The sequence below is a fragment of the Papilio machaon genome, chromosome 3 (genome assembly GCF_912999745.1).
Source record: "Papilio machaon chromosome 3, ilPapMach1.1, whole genome shotgun sequence".
Classification (NCBI taxonomy): domain Eukaryota; kingdom Metazoa; phylum Arthropoda; class Insecta; order Lepidoptera; family Papilionidae; genus Papilio; species Papilio machaon.
The window spans coordinates 5,351,208-5,368,933 of NC_059988.1; the positions used below are offsets into that span (position 1 = coordinate 5,351,208).

The 17,726-nt window shown below is 32.9% G+C and overlaps 3 protein-coding genes across 3 annotated transcripts; 2 read left to right on the plus strand and 1 right to left on the minus strand.

The window, feature by feature from the left end:
• The first annotated feature begins 2,322 nt into the window (after positions 1-2,322).
• LOC106712295 lies at positions 2,323-5,631 on the plus strand. The gene is made up of 4 exons (XM_014504797.2): positions 2,323-2,349; positions 2,447-2,583; positions 2,691-2,822; positions 3,250-5,631. Exons 2-4 carry the CDS (start codon positions 2,452-2,454, stop codon positions 5,629-5,631), a joined length of 2,646 nt encoding a protein of 881 aa, XP_014360283.2. The 5' UTR covers positions 2,323-2,349; positions 2,447-2,451.
• An 878-nt stretch (positions 5,632-6,509) lies between these two features.
• LOC106712330 (mitochondrial chaperone BCS1) lies at positions 6,510-9,187 on the minus strand. Its single transcript, XM_014504844.2, has 7 exons — positions 8,796-9,187; positions 8,577-8,716; positions 8,266-8,478; positions 7,805-7,943; positions 7,292-7,486; positions 6,961-7,095; positions 6,510-6,769 (listed from the first exon to the last, which is right to left on the minus strand). The coding sequence occupies exons 1-7, from the start codon at positions 9,116-9,118 to the stop codon at positions 6,649-6,651; spliced, it is 1,266 nt and encodes a 421-aa protein (XP_014360330.2). The 5' UTR covers positions 9,119-9,187; the 3' UTR covers positions 6,510-6,648.
• Positions 9,188-10,711: 1,524 nt separating this feature from the next.
• LOC106712223 lies at positions 10,712-17,365 on the plus strand. Its single transcript, XM_045686607.1, has 14 exons — positions 10,712-10,935; positions 11,245-11,472; positions 11,630-11,821; positions 12,045-12,191; positions 12,486-12,623; positions 12,858-13,084; positions 14,399-14,489; positions 14,673-14,840; positions 15,010-15,169; positions 15,266-15,409; positions 15,702-15,858; positions 16,117-16,303; positions 16,459-16,917; positions 17,044-17,365. The coding sequence occupies exons 1-14, from the start codon at positions 10,712-10,714 to the stop codon at positions 17,363-17,365; spliced, it is 2,844 nt and encodes a 947-aa protein (XP_045542563.1).
• The last annotated feature ends 361 nt before the right edge of the window (positions 17,366-17,726 follow it).

Below are 17,726 nucleotides of genomic sequence, written 5' to 3' on the forward strand. Positions count from 1 at the left end.
TGAAATCTCCATAGAATAGGTTTTTAAGTTATTACAATGAAGTAACATATTTTTTAATCAGCTCTCACGTCTTCGAATCAAAATGAAGACCACTTAACAAAGATAGAAAATGCTATCTGCTTTTAATTACACGTTACCGTGAACCTATCGCAGTACAACGAAAATTAATGAAGATTAGTTAAAAAAAAATTAAAATTTTCAACAATGCCGTTTATTTTACAATAATGATTTGCATTTTGTTGTTTAGTTGTGTATCGCAGTTAGTTGTGTGGGAATTATTTGAAATTATTGTTCAAATTAGTTAACATGTACTTGGTTATGTTAGTTTATTGAATAATGTCTGTTACATGTTCTATTGAGAATAATTAAAATATTTGAATTTAATGGCGTTTTCTTAATAATACATATATAGAAAGTCTTAACGGCAAACTTCCACTGCTGTAACCGCAACATATCGTTTTACTAGTTTTTGCCTACGACTCCATCTGCGCGGAATGAAAAAACTTAGGAAGAAGCCTATTTGTTTTTCCAAATAGGTAGAGGTAATAACAAACATCCAACCATTTAATAAATTAGTAAGATTTCTGAGAATGAGAAATGGTAATAGATTTTTGTATGAGTGTTCTCACAGTTAATACTGCACTATAGACCGAATACTAGTTTGACGAAAGCAAAATTTTGATTTGGTATATCAAAGTGAAGTCTATGGTATTATACGTTGTAAATATCTGAATTAGATCTAGACGGCGCAATTGTCTTGGATATTATCTGTTGTAAAAGACGATAGATGGCGTTATTAACTTCGATATTTCCAAATGCAAGAGGTGGCGCTTATTTCGAAAACAATGGACATAATTTATATTTGTCACTAGATGGCAGTACTAGCATAGAAATTTCTAGAAAGATGAAATTTTTTACTAAAATTCCAATTGAATAGTACTAATTTTATAAATGCGAATGTTTAGATGGATGGATGGATGTTATTTGAAGGTATCTCAGGAACGGCTTAACGGATCTTGATGGAATTTGGCACAGATGTAGAACATAGTTTGGAAGAACACATAGCTACTTATTAAGTTTTTATTTTAATATCACGCGGACGGAGACGCGGGCGACAGCAAGTTATCTTATAATTCCACAATGTAAGGACAATTTCGCTTCGTTTATTATAAAATACTGGACTATGACTCATTTACAATATTATGAAAGCATGTTAGAGTTATCCTGATGCCATCTAGAGGTCAGAAGCTGTACTAGTAAGAGAACTGCACTATTGAAAAGTGCTCAAGTTTGTAAGATAAAACAATTGCACTGTTGTTTTGTAAATTATTGCCGTGGTACGCTGTCCCAGCGTCAACGAAACGTTACGTAAATTAGCTTTTTCCAACTAATTGATTTTGTCAGCTAACTTAGGGGTGGCCATTACATTCAATAAAGGAAGAGTGGAGATGAAAAAGAAAATGACTGGTATCTAAACGATACGTTGAATCTAACTAGTTAAATAAAAAAACAGTAACAGTTGATACGTTGATGAACAGTTAAATGGTTATAGCCAAGATGTAAGTTCCCAACAAACTAAAAAATCATTATTACTTTATAACATTTTTTTATTTAAGAGAAGGGGGCAAACGAGCAACGGGAACACCAAGGTGTTCATCAACAACATCATATTACGTTACGTAAATCGATAGTGCTTGAATACATGTTAAATATCTTGTCTCACCGAGATCATTTCCGGAGACCCCCGGCAACATCAAAGGATTGTTGGGATTCTTCGGAGAGCTGGGATAGCTAGAGTGAGACCGTGTCCTGTCCAAACGCAAAATATGCACTAGTCGTGGGGTTGCAGAAAACTGAATCCCACTATAAATAACAAGTGCACAACATGGGGAGATACGAGGCGCTGTAATTTCTGCTTCACTAATACCCAGCTGTGGGAAAATAACGAATATGACCGCTTTCAAATACAGAAACTTTTATAATAGATTTTAAAAATAACAGCTTTTATTATCATTATTATGTCAGTGCAATTACGAAATTAGATAAACCAACATAGTCTAGTGCTTAAAGTAACACACATAGTTGTTAGATGGCGTTATTTTGGTATAGCAAAAATTCCGCTACTTACCACCAGATGGTTTCAAGCCTTCAATTTGGAACTCACTCAGTTCGTCGATATAAATAAATGTCAAACTTGCTTTTAGCAATGTTTTCGCCTTCAGTTTTCATAATTACGTAAAATAAATGGTATAATCTAGTTCTTTTCGTTATATTTAATTATTTAGTAGATATAATTTGCAGTAAAGTTCTTTAAAAGTAAAAGATGTGAACCATTGTTATCACAACAAAGTATGTGAACTTGCGTAAATAAAAGTTTTGTTTTGAGTATTCGAATAACCATAATGTAAATAAAATTTAATAGTGGAGTTCCTTGAAAAATTTTCAGGTAAAATGAACGAATTCAAAATGTTTGAAATCGACCCTAAACTGTTTGTAACTTGTAGACTTTGTTTGGAAAATATGGGAGCTTACCAAATAGTGCCTACTGTGCAAAAACAGATCAGATTCTGTTATGATATTGAGGTACAAAACTTATTTTATGTATTAAATAAAATGTAAATGCAACCTTAACATGATTTATTAGATTTGTACCTAATGTAGTGTAATATTTTTTATTTTATTTTTTTCAGGTTGATCCTTTTGATGCACTGCCACAGTTAATATGTAAAGATTGTGAGTCAACATTAAGAACATATTTTGAAGTGAAAACTAATTATATAGAAAAGCAAAAAAAATTAAAAGAACAATTAAAACTTAAAAATGTAAGTTACTATTTCAAGTATTCATGTTACCCAATATCTGTCCTGTTATAGGCAAGATTGCTATGGTTAATCCTGGTTAGTTGCAATTGTACCTTTATTCTAACTTCATGTCTCATATCATTTCTTTATGTTATTCTTATTCAAATGCCATATGTTATGGATTTTATCTATCCATCCAGTGTTCAATCTTGCATTATTATTTGTGTGAGATTTACACTCCTGAGGGTAGCGTTAAAAAAGTACTAGTGGGGGTTAGTGGTTCCGGCAACCCTACAACTAGTGTATGTTTTTTGTATTAAAATAAACATAAACTAAGATGCCAAAAACGTTTTGCATTGCCAGAACAACTTTAATTAAATAAGCTTAAGATGTAAGGTTCATAAGTAAAGCTTGTTTAATTTAAAATCCAGTTAAAAATCTTTCCCAGGCAATACCACATGGTCCAGCAATACAGCAGGAAGATGATGTTGTAACTTCATCTCAAGAAATTTGCAACGAAGGGAATAATGTAAATAGAAAGAGAATTATTAGCTTTCGTAGTTCTTTGTCGGAAGCATCAAATGAAAACTGTTCTGTAAAATCAAAAGACAAAAGAAAAAGTACTTGTGAATTCACGAAAGAGCCAGATGTTTTTGAACTGGGTTATAAGAAATGGTTCGTATGTAGATTTTGTAACCATCAGTTTAGCAGTAAATCTAAAATTGAACGACATATAAATACGCATACGACTATTAAGCAAAAGTACATAAATTTGATAAAACGTGACTGTTACGTGAAATTGGAAAAATTTGATAATAAACCAAATATATGTAAATCAAAAAAGTATGTTGTGCATAGTTCTGATAAAATAACTCATTCAGCACATAACTTTTACCACGTTATTATTAAGCCAAAAGAGAACTCCAACAATAGACTTGATGGAGATTCATCGCCGGATCTAAAACATATTTCTGGATCAGACGATAGCGATGACGATATAATTCCAATAAGATGCAAAAATAGACGTCGTAAAAATAGAATACTTTCTAATGACACTGTTGTTATTGAAAAAGACGATTTAGATTCGTGTATGTTAGACGATGTATTACAGCACGAAGCATCAACAAAACCTAATGTTACTGAGATAAACGAGAACGAATGCATTAGAATAGATGACTCTGATACTGAGTCATTCAAAAGCGGCGATGTTTTAACAAACGATAGTACAAATTTATTCCCATCAGTAAATAGTGAGTGTAAAACCATAAATAACATAATATCCCTGTGTTTTAAGAGACATTTAAAAAGATTAGAATCTAACGATACCATAGAAGCAAACACTCACACTATAGAAACAAATGCAGCTAAATTAGATTCTCACCTTAAACACAAAGTTCTAAGTATTGGCAAAAAGATGATAACTAATTCGGCATTTAGTTGTACTGGTATATTGAGATATTTGGAGCATCAAAATCTTGAAATTGTGTGGACTCCGAAAATGCCGAAAACATCGAATAAGAAGTCCGATTGCGTTAGAATAATGTTGAAATTAAAGAATCATGATGAGAATGATGGCGAGTCTGGGTGGAAAGTCTTAGAGGATCCAAATAAAGTAGATAGACAACCTAATCATATCAGTGAAAATCCTGTTGAAAGCGACCTGTTTCCAAAAACCGTTGATACATGTGTCGAACAAAATAATATTAGAGGTAATCACGCTGATAGCTCAGAGAGTGGAGCCGTATTAAATGCGGTTAATGTGGGTCAGGAGAAGGATAAAATGTTAAAAAAACTTCTAAACGAGAATCCTGTAGCAAACCCCAAAACCCTAACAAAAAAACCACAGTTTCCTACTTTTTCTATCAATAAGAAGAAGAGGACAAAAACCAAAGAAAAATCGGTTCCAGTTGATATGCCAATACTTGAAACGGCTGTACACACATTGATGCCAGTAATAACATCGACTGTATCTTTAGCAACGCCAGAAGACGTAGAAAAAAAACAACGTGCGCATAGTGTGACACCAAGCGTGCCAATTACACTAATTTCGGGACCGAGTAGCAGTTCGAGTACAATACTATCAACCGACAGAACAATTCCAGAACAGGAACCAGTTGTTGCAAACTATCCGAGAATAAAAGTTAAACCTGCATCCCAGTTGATGTCGAACCCCGCTTTAAATATCACGGCAAAACAATTTATTCCGCAAGCTAACAGTCAAAATGTAAACATGGCATACCAAAATAATACCAACGGCGTTAATATGAACGTGGCACCGATACCCAGATTTGACAATGCGACAGGCCTTCAAATCAATCCTTTTACTCAAGCATTATTTGAACCAAGTTCTGTAACTGGTATGCAGATGTCTTACGGAAATGATGCTAGAGAAAATGTTATAATGCATTCAGTTGACCTGCCGAATACGAAAACGACTAGCCCCTTTGAGTATTTAAAAAGGTTGTTGCAAATTCATAACATTTACTTATTAAGCCCGGATGAAGTAACACAAGATATCTTCAGAGAATTCATTTGTTTATTAAAATTTAAGTTAGTTTTTCAACAAGAGAGTGCAACGCCTGTAGCGCTTTGTTTAGCTCTGTTCAACTTGAAAGACAAATTTTTCGTGAAAGTGACCGGTGTTAACGATGGAGATATTGATATATGTCGATTGTCTCCCAACTGGCAATGGGAGATTCTCAAAATTTATTGCGGCGAAGTAGTCCCCAAAATGCTGCAAAATGCGGAAAAAATCAGTGCTGAAGTTCTCATGAACACGCGCAATTTTATTTATTACTTAAAGTCTATTGAATTTCGGAAAAATGCTTAAAGCATGTTAAGTTAATGTAGATGTATTTAAGTTTTGTATTTTATATTTGTTAATGAAATAAAACTTTTTGTGTAATCGTGCTAAAGTTAGGACAGTTTTTTTTTCTTAAGTTTCTAAAATTAATAGACTGTAACTATTTTATTTTCCAATAAAATTGTTGTTTCACGATTCTGTATCAGCTAGGCATAGGTGATTTTTTGTAATTTGAAATAAAAAACGGCATATTTGTCTTATGTTGTACAATAAGATATATTCCACATAATGCGGATTGCGGATAAAATTTTGTACATTTGATAACACTACATGGAGCCGTAGTGTTATATCGGAACATTTAATCTCATTATTATGATTACTCTGTTGTGCCAATATGTTTGGTATCAAAACAATTAATTTGTTAAGTATTTTTTTATAAATATATTACATAAAGAATACTGTGTTATTTCAATCATTTATGGATCTTTTCAAACAACAATTTCATTATCAACCTGCCCTTATCCCTATGGAGGGTCAGCACAGTATGTACTACTCAATACATCTCTATAAGCCTCCATATCTGAATTCAGCCTCTTTCTTACGCATATCCTCCTTCACACAATCTATTCATACTTTCTTTGGTCTTACTCCACCTTTATAGCCATATTAAATCTCATTACTTTTTCATACAAAAATGTACCACAACTATTTGTTGAGTAAACTTTACCAGTTGGTTACAGATTCTAACTTAGTTGTAACTCTGTTCTAATTCATACAGAATCATCAATTTTGAAATACATTTGTAATGTTTAATAATTCTAAACCATCTTAATTGAAAAATTAAATGAAAAAACTAATTATAAAAATGATGGGGAAATAAATTATATATAGTGATTGTCAACAATTCATTTATTATAATTAATACATAATGAACACTAAAATAAATTTTCATTCAAATGACTTTCATAAACAACTTATCAAGGGACCATATTTTTTTTGATAAATAATTACTTATTTCTATAAAATGTGTTTTCTATCACAGTATTATCCAAGTGTCCAAATAGAACTAACATCAGCCAGAACTTCTTTAGGGCTTGAGTGCTTATGGAACATAAAATATCCTTGAATTTGAGCAGGACTGACTGGTTTCTTTCTTGAAAGGACACTGAAAAGAAGTATCACAGAAAATAAAATACCAAGCTGGATAACTTCCGAACACTATAAAAATAATTTAAACAAGACTATGTAACAAATATTTTTGGAGCTTTTGTCACTTTTTTGTATTAGAAATACAGAAAGCTTATTCCATAAAGTGCCAAAATAAAACATACAAATACAAAATATGGTAAAACTTACTCTTCAGTGAATGTTTTTGCTGCTTCAGCATCTTTATAAAATCTTAAAAACATAAGTTCCACTTGCTCTTGATCACAATAACCGACATATTCCTTTAAGTCAACTCTACCTGGTCTAACAAGAGCTGGGTCCAATCTAAAAATATAAGAAACTATATAGTAATATATCTTATTGAAATTTAACACATTGAAATCTGTTACAATTCTCATATACTAAAGTGGATTTGCAGGGCATTTCTGTAGCACTGAATGTGTTACAAAATCAATTATGAATTAATGGTGACCACAATGTTTAATTTTTTAATGATGTCCAAATCATCAGGCAACGTTACCTTTCAAGATAATTTGTGGTCATAAAAACGATTCGCGCTTCTGTGGATGCTACACCGTCCAAGCAGTTGAGGAGTCCGCTGAATGTAACACGGTTCAGACCTTCGTATGCCCCTTTTTGGGAAGGCGTGTCTTCACGTGATACGAACGCAGCATCAATATCTTCCAGTAGTATGATCGATTGTTGAGGAGCAACACTGAAATTATCAATTCATATATTTCTGCAAGGTCAATTTACAATATACTTGCACTAATTAGGACTTTTAGTTGTATACTTTTACATTAACAAATATAAGTGTATGGATAATTGTCTTTTTTAACCCTTAATCAGGCATAGTACGATTTATCGACCACCATCGACCATCTTTGTCTTTTTTTTAATTAATAAAATTGGGGCCTGATTAAGGGTTAATTACATATTTATATTACTTTAGACTAAGTAAGTATATGCAATGGCATGTAAAGGAACTAACTTACCTAAAAATTATCCATTAGTGAATACTTTAAAAACTAACCTAAGTAGATGGTTTAGCCTGTCATCTGTTAGTCCTCTTTCTGATAAGTTGAGAACACATATATTGTATTCTAATTCACCAGCTAATGCCATGATGAATGAAGATTTTCCACACCCGGGAGGACCGTAAAGGAGGTAACCTATGATAATAAAAGTTTACATACAAATAAATACTACAATATTACCATGAATTCCAACTATCATAACACAAGTTTAGCAACATTTTTATATTCTCTATTGTCATTAAAGCGAATGAGGGATGGTAAAATTCCTGTAATATAGGTGTACGACTGTGAAGATTCATCACTATATTAGTACAAAGTTTACATTTGTTTTTGTATGGTCAAGTGGATTTTATTAAAATACTTAAAGATAAATTGTATTAATTTGCAAGAATTGTATAAATCCAAAGCAGATTTGTTAGTTCTTGATAAAATTATAATTCAGTATTAAAAGAAATACCTCTTCTGTATGGGATTCCTCGTTCTGTATACCATTGTGGATTGTCAATAAAATCTAAGCAATCTGTCAATATCTTTTCCCCAAGTCCTGCACGAAGTATCACACTACTCAGTGGTCGCCTGCGACGGGGATGACCAAAGGGTCGCCATTCTGAACCCATTGCAGTATACATAACTGTCATGCCTTCATGTTGTTTCAATGCCATTGTTCTTGCTGAAATTATCCAGAAAGTAGTAATAAAATTGTAATATTTACAGTCAACAAACCCTTAAATTGTAATTTGTTTTAGAAGTATAATAAAATGTAATTACCTTCCTCAAGTATATCATAATAAACTTGCTTGTCACGTCCGAATGCAGTTAATGTGACAGTCTCAAATGGTATACCCATGTGTAAATCTATTGTTTGCTGTTCACGGGTCCTATCTACTCTTATCCAAGTTCCTCCATACCTGCAATATAAAATATTCATATGGAATAAGTTGATTCAATATTCAATTTTGTATTTAAAAATAAAAAAACTTAGCAAACCTGAAGAAATGTTGACCAACACTTGGTATGAATTCGTATTTAGTTTTAATCTGTCCTGTATCCTTTTGTAGAAAAGACGTTTCAACACTCAAGTGCTGGGTGTGCTTTGCACCTTTTTGTGTGATCCATTGTAATAACCATTGATAAGATTTGTCCCGACATGGTACTTCGAGGGTTATCATGCATTGCCTCCTGAATAGTACAACTGATGCCTGTAATCCTTTTCGTAGAACAGCGGCTGCGGCTCCTACGCCAAATAAGCCAAAACCCGCACCAAAATACGGATTTTGAGATAACGACGCTACGTACTCTGTTATAGGCATGACAATATGTAAATATTACGTATTTTCAAAAGATTTATTTCAAAAACAGTCTTTCATAACCTAATGCAATATTTTAATCACAACACAAACGTCAATGTCATTTCAATAACGTCAACGTGACAATGACATCAGAAGCAGTGCTACCATTTTTTAGCATTGATTTAATTATGCAACAAAATATTTTGCTTACATACTAAAAACGTTTTCTTGTTTGGAAAATTGAGCGAGCAAATTATTGTTAAACTTAAACAATTAAATTAATTTACGCTTGGTTATGCATTAGTCAGTATTTGCATAAAGCAATGAATTATTATGTTCGTATTTGGCTCTAGGTTCTAGGCTAGGCTAGTGAAAGGAAGTAAGGCCCTTTTTTTTAAACATAACATAATATGACTTTGAGAAATGTAACAGGCTATAAGAAAAGCCTTAACTATAGGATTTGAGCGGATTGGTACACCAATTGAAAGTGGGTCTTGGACTTCAAATTTAAGAAGGCACCTCAACCTAGACTGGCACTCCGCTGGTGCGATTACCTAAAGAGTATGGATGATGTTTGGAACTGAAGTGTGTGAACCTGGAACCTACGCTCACTTGGCTTCTGAGAATGGATAGACTATGACTGTAGCTAAATTTTCGCTACGTTACAACTTAAGAGAGAGTACAGAGTTACAGAGTAACACAGTAGAGTAACAATATCTCATAATCAAATCATCAATCTGTTTTTTGGAACATTTGGTTTTTAACAAGGCGGAGAAATTATTTTGTATAAATTCGTTTTAATCTTATGTTTACATAAAACCGATTATTTACCTGAAAGGAGTTAAGTAGTGACAGTAATCTGACCTTTGTATTAATTTTTATATGCATGTATACAAAATAGTTCATTAAAATTATGCTGGTATAAAAATAGTGTAATGTTATCGCATAAAATCTCTAATTGCAGGCGATACCCCAAACGTTGAGTACGAAACATTATCGGTGCATCTAATGCAGCCACTAAAACGTTTAATAATCATACAAATAACAGCGCATGCGACGTTCGTCCGGGATACTTACCGCTCCCTGTTCCCTGAATGCTTTCATACGGTGCGGGTCACGCGACCCCTATCGTCGACGTCTGACATCGAATCATTTTAATTTATTGTTCAAGTAGGCATTTTATAGCGTGTTATGAATGGACTATAGGTACAGTTAGAGTAATAAGCGTAACGTACAGTATGTTATTGAGTATCATTTTTAGCGTTTGTTCTTATTTAAAAAGACGGTCACATGAAGGAATCTGCTGAAAAAAAGTGCTGGGTCGATATAACATAGTATGTATTTATGTGTCATATATACATATTCCGAATATTCCATACAGTTGTACAATATTCCAAACTCTTTAGGGCGAATAAATTAATTGTAGGTATTATGTAAACGCCTATGTCCTAAATTACGTTTCCCTTTGGACTCAAATCTGTAATTCGTTCTTTGGCAGCTCGTGTTCGCGACTCAGAGTATTATTATCTTGGAGGTTGTTCCGTTTAAAAAAATTGTGTCTAAATTATCTTTATCTGTTATCAATCTCTAAGGCTATGATACAAAACGACTGCAATGTTTAAAGTTTTGGTAGTGGTTTTCCTATATTTGGCAGAGTGTTGGTTAACTGTGGCAAATGTGTCCAATAAGAGGTACACTCATCACCGCGACGTCTCGGAGTACTGTCGACGTCGAGCACTACCTTCCGTGTTCTTAGGCAGGCATGTGTTAGATGCCAATTCGGAAGTCCTACATTTTTCTAGACTGGAGTTACCGTACAGCTGTTCTATTAGTGTTAGGTGGGTAACTTTCAGGAATTTATGCGTGCGGTGAACGATTTTTTAATGTGTTTATGATGTCAAATACTTAAGTACTTACAAGCGTTTCAAATCTTGTTCCAAAAATTAGGTAAAGTATTCGATTAGATTTAGAGGGAACTTCTAAGAGTACATAGCTTCTCTACAATTTAAAGTCCGTTAGCTTGCTTATCTTGCGATGAAATTTGCGTTGAAAATTATCCACTTTTTTGATTCTACCATAGGCAAATTATTTTATGATATTAATCTATATATCTGTAATTTTAAAATAAACCTTTTTTTTTCACATAGAGCTGAGTCTGGAAGTAATATAATCCTGGTTATTCAATACGTATCTGCAAGTACCTTGTTAAGATCCTGTACGGAGGACAATCATCAGCTTATTGTTTACGAGATAGGTGAAACCTTTGGCGGCTACTGGGGCCCTCTGCCGGACTCTATTATGCGACAAGAGATGAAAAACTTCACACAATTTTACACGTTACGTACGACAAAACCAACAACTACTGTCGATAGCAGGTTTGCAATTTCTTAAAATGAACTTATGTTTGTACGATGAAAGGAAATATGATAGGAAATTGGGTAAAGAGGTAGCGAAAAATGTCTTTTCTGTTTCACAATACACATTAGTTAGGTGGATATTCCTTCACCGCTAAATATATTTTTACCGTTTTAGTTCTGACAGTGAAGAAGAATACGAAGCGGAGACGACGTCTGTGACATCAACGGCAACGGAGAGAAAACTTGTTGAAGGCTCGGATTATATTGAAATAGAGTTACCGTTAGTTAACGTGTCTGGGAACATTCCACTCAATAGACTAGATGACGTAGATGAGGTTTTAGAGCTTATAAACGATGTCACACCGAGGTACTATTCTATTTAAATTAGGTAATTCTTTTGGTGAAGAAAGGACAGAACGTGGTACCATAGAAAAAAAAGGCGGGGGCTAAAATTCTCAGTATTTTTTCGTTTTGTGTAAGAATGAGAAGAATACGTAATTAAATATGTATTTCTGAATCAAAACGGTTAAATTCAATTGATTATGGTTCAGTTTAACAGTTGTACTTATTATCAGTACCGTCTATTGCAGAGAAGGGGCTGATTATGACACGAGTATATTACCTTTGCTACAGTTTTCTATGGTAACATCAGAAGATTCAACACTCAGTCAATTTACCAAAGATAAATTAAAATTTGATTCAGAATACTATACTGGATTTTATACTCCAGACCCACGGTAAGTTATTGTGCTGTTTAAACTAAGAAATTATTTTTAATGTAGTTCGAATTAAATAGCAATTCTAAGGCGTGAATCTACAAATTACAATAATAATTGGGCGTATTTTTATAAAGAAGTAAAGGAAAAATTCTTTAGGAAAATCATTGTTTAATTTTCCGATTCCATCCTCCGTTTCGTCCCGTCCTTATTTTTTTAAAAGGCTGGCAACAAGAAACAATGAATATAGAAGAATATTTTTTTTAGCTTATCTCCATATTCAAATTAAAATAAGTAAATGTAAATTTTTTTTAGACTTAATTACGAAACAATTAACCAAAGGAAACATAGACTGTCCCACAGATATAAGAGTTTTTCAAACCGAAGACTTAATTTTAAGAAAAGGCTATCAACCTTATTTTCCAAAGCTAAATCTACAACATATCGTAGGCAGTAAGTAATCTATACAATATTAACTCAACTGAGAACTAGAAAATTAAAAAAAAAAACAAAGACATCTTCCTTTCTCAATGAAAATAAAAATTAGTAGTCTTAAAGATTTCTTTTTCATTCTGGTTGATTATGGTTCATTTTTTCAAAGTTCAAAACCTCCAGGACCTATTAAAAATTATAATTATATTTAATGGTGGCATTTATTTAATGACTACATTTAAATCTACTTTTTAGGATCAATTCTTATATAAGTCCAACAACTGAAGAAGATGAGGTTTCAATTCATTTTTCATCAAAGAATACAATAAACGGATTTTCAATGCCACCTCCTACAGAAACAATAAGTAAACCTCAAGAAATTATTGACGAAATATTGAAATCTCTAAGTCACACGACAAAATCTTACCAAAGTCAAAATTATCTTGATCAGAAGATATTAGATTCGCAACAGAATTCTAGTGGTGAGTATATTATCTACAAAAAAATGTTGCTTTTAGTGACCAAATGCATATTCACAAATGGAATGTAATTTATTAAATTGATTCATTATTGACATGTTTTTAAAACTAAGAAATTACCGCCCAAAAGCTATAATAAATAGATTATTTCTTTTTTTTTAGCAAATTTCCAACAATTTTGTATGATTACAATTATTATTTACACCCGTATGTTGCATTTTACTTCGATGAGTACAAAAGTAATTAGATAATATTTTATTACGTTTCCTACGGAACTTTATTGTCCTTCCACCCCTATTATTATAACATACACGTAATAAAAGAGACGCTATAAAATGTCAATACTGCTTTTTTCATAAAATTGTAAGATGAAATAATACAAAATCGTTATATTTTTTTAGAATTTAACGATGAAAGCTCTATTGTGTTTACTTGTAGATAAGTGCGATTTCTTATTTACCATGCTTTTTATGTACTTTATCATATTTATTGATGATATCATTATGTTCCAAAAACTATTACTAATATGTATTAAATACGCCTCTATGTCCAGCAGTGGGCAGACAAAGGCTGATGATAATTATTCATGTAATGTAATAGGAAAAAAAAAACAATTATTATTTTAGTTTATTTACGTCCGTACCTCTACGAAATGAAAAGTTCAATGCCTAATGTAAGCAGCAAAGATGTATTCATTAACATTAATCAAACAATGAATAACACTATAATCAGGTATTTACCTTTTATTGTTGATATATTTATTTACCTAACAATGATATGAAATGTAATACAAAATTAAATAATTTTCCTGCATCAAGAGGTGTTACAGAAATAAAGAGGCTTTCTCATCAAATTAATGTGAAAGACATTTTCAATGAATCGAGTAAGTCTACCGAAATTTTTACTTTAAAAAATGAGACTGAGAAATTTTTTACGTATGAAACAGGTAATAATTATTTGTAATTTATTTATTTAATCTATTCATTAATACCAAAAAAATCCAGCCATATATTACAGAACAAAAGCCTCTAATAATTTCAAGAATTTCTCGTATTTAAAAATATAAACCTACTGACACTATCCGCACAGATTAAATAAAAACTTTATTAGTAGTAGTAGCCTATATGTTCTTGCAGACTACGTTCTACAATGCCCAGTTTCATTGAAATCCGTTGAGCCGTTTTGAAGATAACTTCAAACAAACATCCATCCATCTAAACATTCGCATTTATAATATTAGTAAGATGTGATTCAGTTGACATTGGCATTATTTTTTCATAATTAGATTAATTAAAATTCTGCTCATTTTTTTTTCAGATTCTTATTATTTCAATACAAAGAAAGTTACGGTAAATGAAAACGAAAACAAAATAAACAAAAACGTTATTTACACCTACCCGATTGAAGCGTAAGATTCTACTCCTTACATTAATACACGATTTCCTAAAATACTAAACATTTGTACTTATCTTTTTACCTTTTCATTGCCAAAAGTAAAGTGATACAAGAAAGATAGGTTTACATGATGTAATAGTGATGGCATAGGAGGTGGGCCGAAAATAGTAATAATATTTTAAATTATTTTTTAAAGTCCAGAACCGGTGACGCACTCTATGGTAAGGCATGAATCTTGGGAGAATGTGGTACGTGCCGCCCCTGTCATGGCCGTCTTTCTAAACCAAACTGATATTTACGCAAATATAAAAAATCAAGATAAAGCTAATGAAACTGTTAAAGAAGCAAAAACGAGAGATATTCAGTAAGTTAGTTATGTGGAACTTTATATCATCTACATCGATAGTAAAAAACAATTTTAAAATGTAATGTTATATTACAGTCATATTGATGCGAGAAATTATATAATATATTTAATAGCTTCTTATATAATTATATTCTAATCAATATTGTTAAAATATATATCATTATAGATTTTCCCGTAAAAAGCGTTACATCCAACCTTTAGAAATAAAAAATGCGATTCCCCGCGTTATGACTACGGCTAGAAACTCGTTTACGACAACTAAAAATGTTGAGGAATTTGTCGACGTTCAAGACATATCTCATCTCATAGAACTGACAGACGATGAGGTACGTTTTATAATATCAAAACATACTTTACAAAATATGTACAAGAAAGCTTTCTCCGACTTATTAATTTGGTTTAATAAAAATGGCATTTGCAAGATACACGGTCGCGTGGCGCTACGCTACATGAGGAGCTACGTGGGCTCTACGCTGTTCAACATCTGCGACGCTCGCGACACCAAGGCTCGACATGTTTACCTCTTCAATACTTCCAGAATTGTTATTGCGATTAGTAATTTTACGGTTGGTTCAGAATTACCTTTAAAATAAAACTATGTTGCATTAGTAATTATATTACTTTGGAAACTTACACGTCATTTGATTATAGGATTATCATTGCTTATTACTTTACAAAAAAAAAATACTATACGCACAAATAGCCCTTATTTATGCATCAAACGTCGTCTACAGATACTATTAAGACGGGGTTTTGAGACTAATTAAATTAATTGCACATGATTTAGGTGCATGGTGTAAAGAGCCTGGCTAAAAAGGAAAGAATAGTATGTACTTATATAATAACAATATGTTATAGATGAAAAAAATGACATTGGTGATGACACCGGCGCGTGTGCTGAAGAGCAAGGAAACGAGCTGCCCTGCGGCGCACGTCGAGTGCCAGGTGTCTGGCGCGCGTGTCTGCATCGACTCCATGAGCGCTTGCGACGGCGTGCCCAACTGTGGCGCCTACGGTAGCTAAGACTAAACCATATTTAACTCCAACAATAGAAAACGTTGTTAACGTGTTACGTGAACAAGTTGTTTTAGCTCCAATTCTTGTTAGACTTTTTTAACTAGAAATCTCGCATTAATTCCGGAACACTCATGACACTCAACATTTAATTAGAAATTATTGGTATTATGATAACTATAAAAATGAAGAATTAAACTTCGCAGCATACTTTTATTTAAAGTTCCAAAATTAATAAAGTATCCACATGTTTGTTCAGATATATACGATGAGGACCGATTGCTGTGTGGCGTGGTGTCCAACTTGCACCACAACGTGTACCTCGCCGCGGGCACCTTCCTGGCCGTGCTCCTCACATTGTTGTACACTGTGCACTACTGGCTGAAGCGCTGCGTGCCCGGTGTCTCTGAGGCATTCTTCATCTACACAGATCGATCTGAAAACGTGTTGGTTAAATTTATTTAATCTGTTAAGTGCTCTTGTACTTGATACTAAAGGTTTGATCTTTATTTGGTCCGTAGGCTCTTTTATGTCGTCGGATTCGTAAACAATGCTATTGAACTTAAAAACCTTATTGTTAATGGATGGTAAATGTTTTCAGTTTAAACCTTGAGACTATAATGCAAAGTCCAAATGAGGACGACGTGGGTTCCAAAATGGTGTACGGGGCCCACTTCTTTTACGACGATACGCTAGACATATACAATGAGAAAACAAAAGAAACGGTATTTAAGAAAATGTGGAGATTCTGTTTATCTTGTTCCTCTAAAAGGTGTTCAAAAAAGAAAGATATAAAAGATGAAATTTCCTCACATGATTCAGATACACAACAACCTCCGATGAAGCGATTATTTTCCTTCGCAGAATTAGAACTAAGCAAGATCTCACCAAAGATGTATTATGACGCAAAAGTTCAAACCGGCGACAGTTTAGAAATAGATTATCTTAAAACGCACAAACTAGATGACAATCTGGTTTTAAATACTGACAAATACAAAAAGAATAGTAAAGAATTAGAAGAATTGAACATCTTAAAGTTTTTAAAGGAATCTAAATCCGAGTCAATCCAATCTCTTCCAAAGAGAGAAATTTATAAATCTGTAGATAATGATGATAAAAATCTCTATTTTAACAATACAATACACGAGGAGAAAGAATTATCCAGTACAATGTATGTGCCTCATAGTTCCAAGTCCCAAAAACACGAACATGTCAAAGTTGTTACTAGAGGTGATATTCATTATGATAAAGTTGAACCATCGCTTCCAAAACGATTACGTTTTGATGAAGAGGCAACGACAATACCATCAACGCATACAGAAGAAGAAATTGTAGAAGGAGAAGAACAATCTAATAAGACTCAAGTCGTACTGGGCACTGAAAAATTAAGGTGTTCAGATGATATAGAGGAACAAGAAAGTGGGTCTGGTAGAGAATTTATGCGTTTCTGGACGAGTGCCAAGGATAAGAAGTCTAATAAAAAGAAGAAGCGCGTAGTATTGCATTAAAGTATATAATTATTAAAATAAAAATTGTTTTTAAAGACTCATTGTATTTTCCTTGGTTACGAGTTTTTATCTCTATTTTATTCAATTATATTTAATACTAACGGTGCTTTTCTACTACTGTTGTGGAGAATAAAACAGACGTCATTAACACGCGATACCACATAGCCGAAGATGACAATGTTCAGTGGCAGTGTGCACCGCTATTTCCTAATTAACGTCAATTGAGCGCCGGATAGGACACGTGCCAAAATATGTGTCGTGTCTTTTTAAAGATGTTCCCTCATTGTGTACCGTTCCAATCCTGGTAATTGCCCCTTTGACGTTTCCTGCATGCGATGATACATGCGCAACACTTCGCTTC